The 3,095-nt window shown below is 37.0% G+C and overlaps 1 protein-coding gene across 1 annotated transcript in view; it reads left to right on the top strand.

The window, feature by feature from the left end:
- Positions 1-3,089, top strand: part of LOC102379182 (carbonic anhydrase 3-like) — a 23,701-nt gene extending 20,612 nt beyond the window's left edge. Inside the window, exons 6-8 of the mRNA XM_014518508.1 lie at positions 440-505; positions 2,058-2,213; positions 2,333-3,089. Of these exons, the coding sequence (XP_014373994.1) occupies positions 440-505; positions 2,058-2,213; positions 2,333-2,452 (342 nt within the window). The 3' untranslated portion in view covers positions 2,453-3,089. The remainder of the gene's footprint in view (positions 1-439; positions 506-2,057; positions 2,214-2,332) is intronic.
- The last annotated feature ends 6 nt before the right edge of the window (positions 3,090-3,095 follow it).

Here is a 3,095-nt window from a genome sequence, read left to right on the forward strand (position 1 = left end):
GAATGCTACCATTCAATGGCACAGATGCATGCTAAACAAACCATACATTTTCTATCTTTCCTAAGAAAAAATTGAGAGATATAAAGTTCATTTTTTGTAAATAATCACATTTTTTCTTCTGTATCCTATTTATAATACAACGTAGAATCACTTTCTCCCACTGAAGCCAATGGGTGTCATGTTGTAGCATATTTGAGTCTTATATGAATATTTAGCAAATACTGTTAGAATTAAGTTAATTCACTTTAATATTATTCAGGATGTTTTCCCCAGTATCAGATATACTTTTGTTTCTTCATACAAGATGTTCTGAGAATGTTGCTAATTAAACTTATAAGAGATACGGTTTGCATTCTGTTTTAATGCAGTTGTAAGATATGGTGAACAAATACATCATCTGACAAAACTACTTGTTCAGCTCATGCTTTCTGCATTACAGGTAGGGAAAACTCTTAAACGAGAAATGAAAAGAATTCTTGAAGAAATGGAATCTATCAAGACAAAGGTAATAAAAGAGGTTGCATTGTATTAGGTTAACAGAGTATCAGCAGAAATGAAAATTAGAGGGCCAGATATGACAGTCTATTCTGGCTGTACCTTTGGCCATACATCAGCATCCTGTGTGTACTGGTGAACATGACTCAGAATATTTTCTTTTCTATAAGAAGACATGTAATTCTCCTTCTCAATTCTGTTAGGTTGGTTTTAATAGGATTTGGACATAAGTTCCTAAATGCACAGATGGTAAATAGTCTTCACAGATATGGGTACAAATAGCACTGAACTCCATGCCCTAAAATGTTTTTTCAAATGAATGCCATATAAGAGCGTAGTTCTGTATTTTTTAACATAGGCAGAACTACAGAATTATGCTATCAGACCTATTTTTATTGAACAGAAAAGTATATTTTAACAATTTAGGATTTCCTGAAAATATTATTCTATTACCAACATCAGGACCCTTTCTAGCTGTCTCCACATTCTACATGGGTAATTCATCATGTTGCTCAACTATCTGAAGACTTGCCTCAATCCAGCAAACCTTTAAAACTTGGGTTGTCCTTAAGGGCACTAGTAGTGTCATTAAGTTGCATGGCTGAGTCCTCAAATCTCTCTTCTGAGTCTTTATTCTCTTCCACCACATACAGAACTGTCTTTGACTTGTATTCCTACATTAACATTATTCCACTTCTTCCCATGGTAGGCAACCTGACCTCATTTGCCTCTCTGCCCCCCTCTGGTCTTCTCATGACATTCATTTCAACACCCCAGTCATCACTTGCGCTACTCGGACATTGCCTTGCTTTTTGCATGCCACTTGCAACCTGAATACCTGTCACTATAACCAAGATTTCTTGAGAAAGTTAACAAACAAAATATTTGTAGATATGTTGAAAAGACAGCAGTGATATCAACCCCACTGCCTGAAATCTGAGACTTTGTTTAACGATCAGATTTTTCAACTTGGTCTTGATTTTAAAAGAAAAGGGATGCGTGGTGGAGGGAGGGATGAATGTTCACTTTTATATAGCAGAAACTTATTACTACTCTCAGAAATACAAAATTAATCTAGAACCATTTTGAAAGAGAAGCAGCTCAAGAAAGAAGGAAAAATAAGTAAAAGTGCTAGGCATCAACCCCCAAAATAATTGTCTTTTATTTTTTCATACTTATGTTTTTTACTTTGCAAGATATAAATCTAAACAAGGCTACTTATTTTTGCTCTTACAGAATGGTATAGTTAAATTATAGATAAAACTGTGACTACTTGAAATATTTTGGTAAAGTACATTGTGGTGAAGGAAGTTACAACCATATTAGAAGTGGTTGACAATTTGATATAGTACACTTTTATTGTATTTATACAGGCAATGTAAATAAAATATGTGCTTGTTATTATTTTAGAAAGGAAATTTACTGAACAAATGTTTGAAAGGAGGAGTTTTCTCTTACATGAACACCCTTCATTAAGTTTTCTGTTGTAACTTGAGTCTCCCTTTAAACAAGCTGTGTATTAAAATTGGTTACTGAATAGCATTTTGTTTTGTCTGGTTAAGGGGAAAGAGACTCCTTTTCTACACTTCGATCCATCAATCCTTTTCCCCAAGTCTCGGGACTACTGGACCTATGAGGGCTCCTTCACTACACCTCCTTGTGAAGAGTGTGTCACCTGGATTCTTCTGAGAGAGCCTATTGTTGTCAGCCCAGACCAGGTAAACTGTACCTAGTGATTCACCTATCCACAGGCATGGCTTTTTGTCAATTTTGAATTGATTATGGTGTACATACCACATCCTAAGCTTGCTGACCTTTTTATTATGGATCTTTGTAGATGGCAAAGCTACGGAGCCTTTCCATGAACACTGAGAATGAACCTTTTCACCCCCTGGTGGATAACTGGCGTCCTCAACAGCCTCTGAAGGGCAGGGTTGTGAGAGCCTCCTTCAAATAAATTTCTGTTGAAGTTGGGTGCCTTTTGAGTGAGAAAATTCCCAGCTACCAAAGCCTAGGTAGCAACGTACTCTCTGCTGCTCTCCCCCTGGACTGGCCAAAGCCTGAAAGTCTGAATAATGAAATATGGTGGATCACTGACTCTGATTTTTAGCAGAGAAAATTTGGCTTGGGTAATTTTTAAAGGTTAATATGGAAAAGTGGAGTCTCTGTTGGGCTCATAGCAACAGCTTTAGCTTTAAACGGGCCCTTTCTACCAAGAGCTGTTGGCAGTAAAATGAGGTAGGTTCAATACCTAGGTATCTAGAGGTATCTCTTCATATTAAAAAGCATAATTGTTTTAAGTCTTTACCCAGAAAATCGAGAAAATGGAACACCTCCGCTAGATACCCTAATAGACAATATTTCCCTCCTTGCTAGCTTTCAGTGTCTGTACAGAACAATGGGAATTTAATTAGGGGAGGAGTGCAGTATAAATTGTGAATCCAAATAGTATCTAGTGAATAAATGTTCTTTTAACACACCGCTTTCCCCCTTCCTCTGCTGCCTCTCATTTGCAGTTTGTTGTCAGAGATTCAAACAAAGAATCAAGAGCTGCCTTCAGGTGCCTTCTGCACCTCTCACCTTTGGAAGGTGGGAAAGAG

This window comes from Alligator sinensis, unplaced genomic scaffold, assembly GCF_000455745.1.
Source record: "Alligator sinensis unplaced genomic scaffold, ASM45574v1 scaffold717_1, whole genome shotgun sequence".
Classification (NCBI taxonomy): Eukaryota; Metazoa; Chordata; order Crocodylia; family Alligatoridae; genus Alligator; species Alligator sinensis.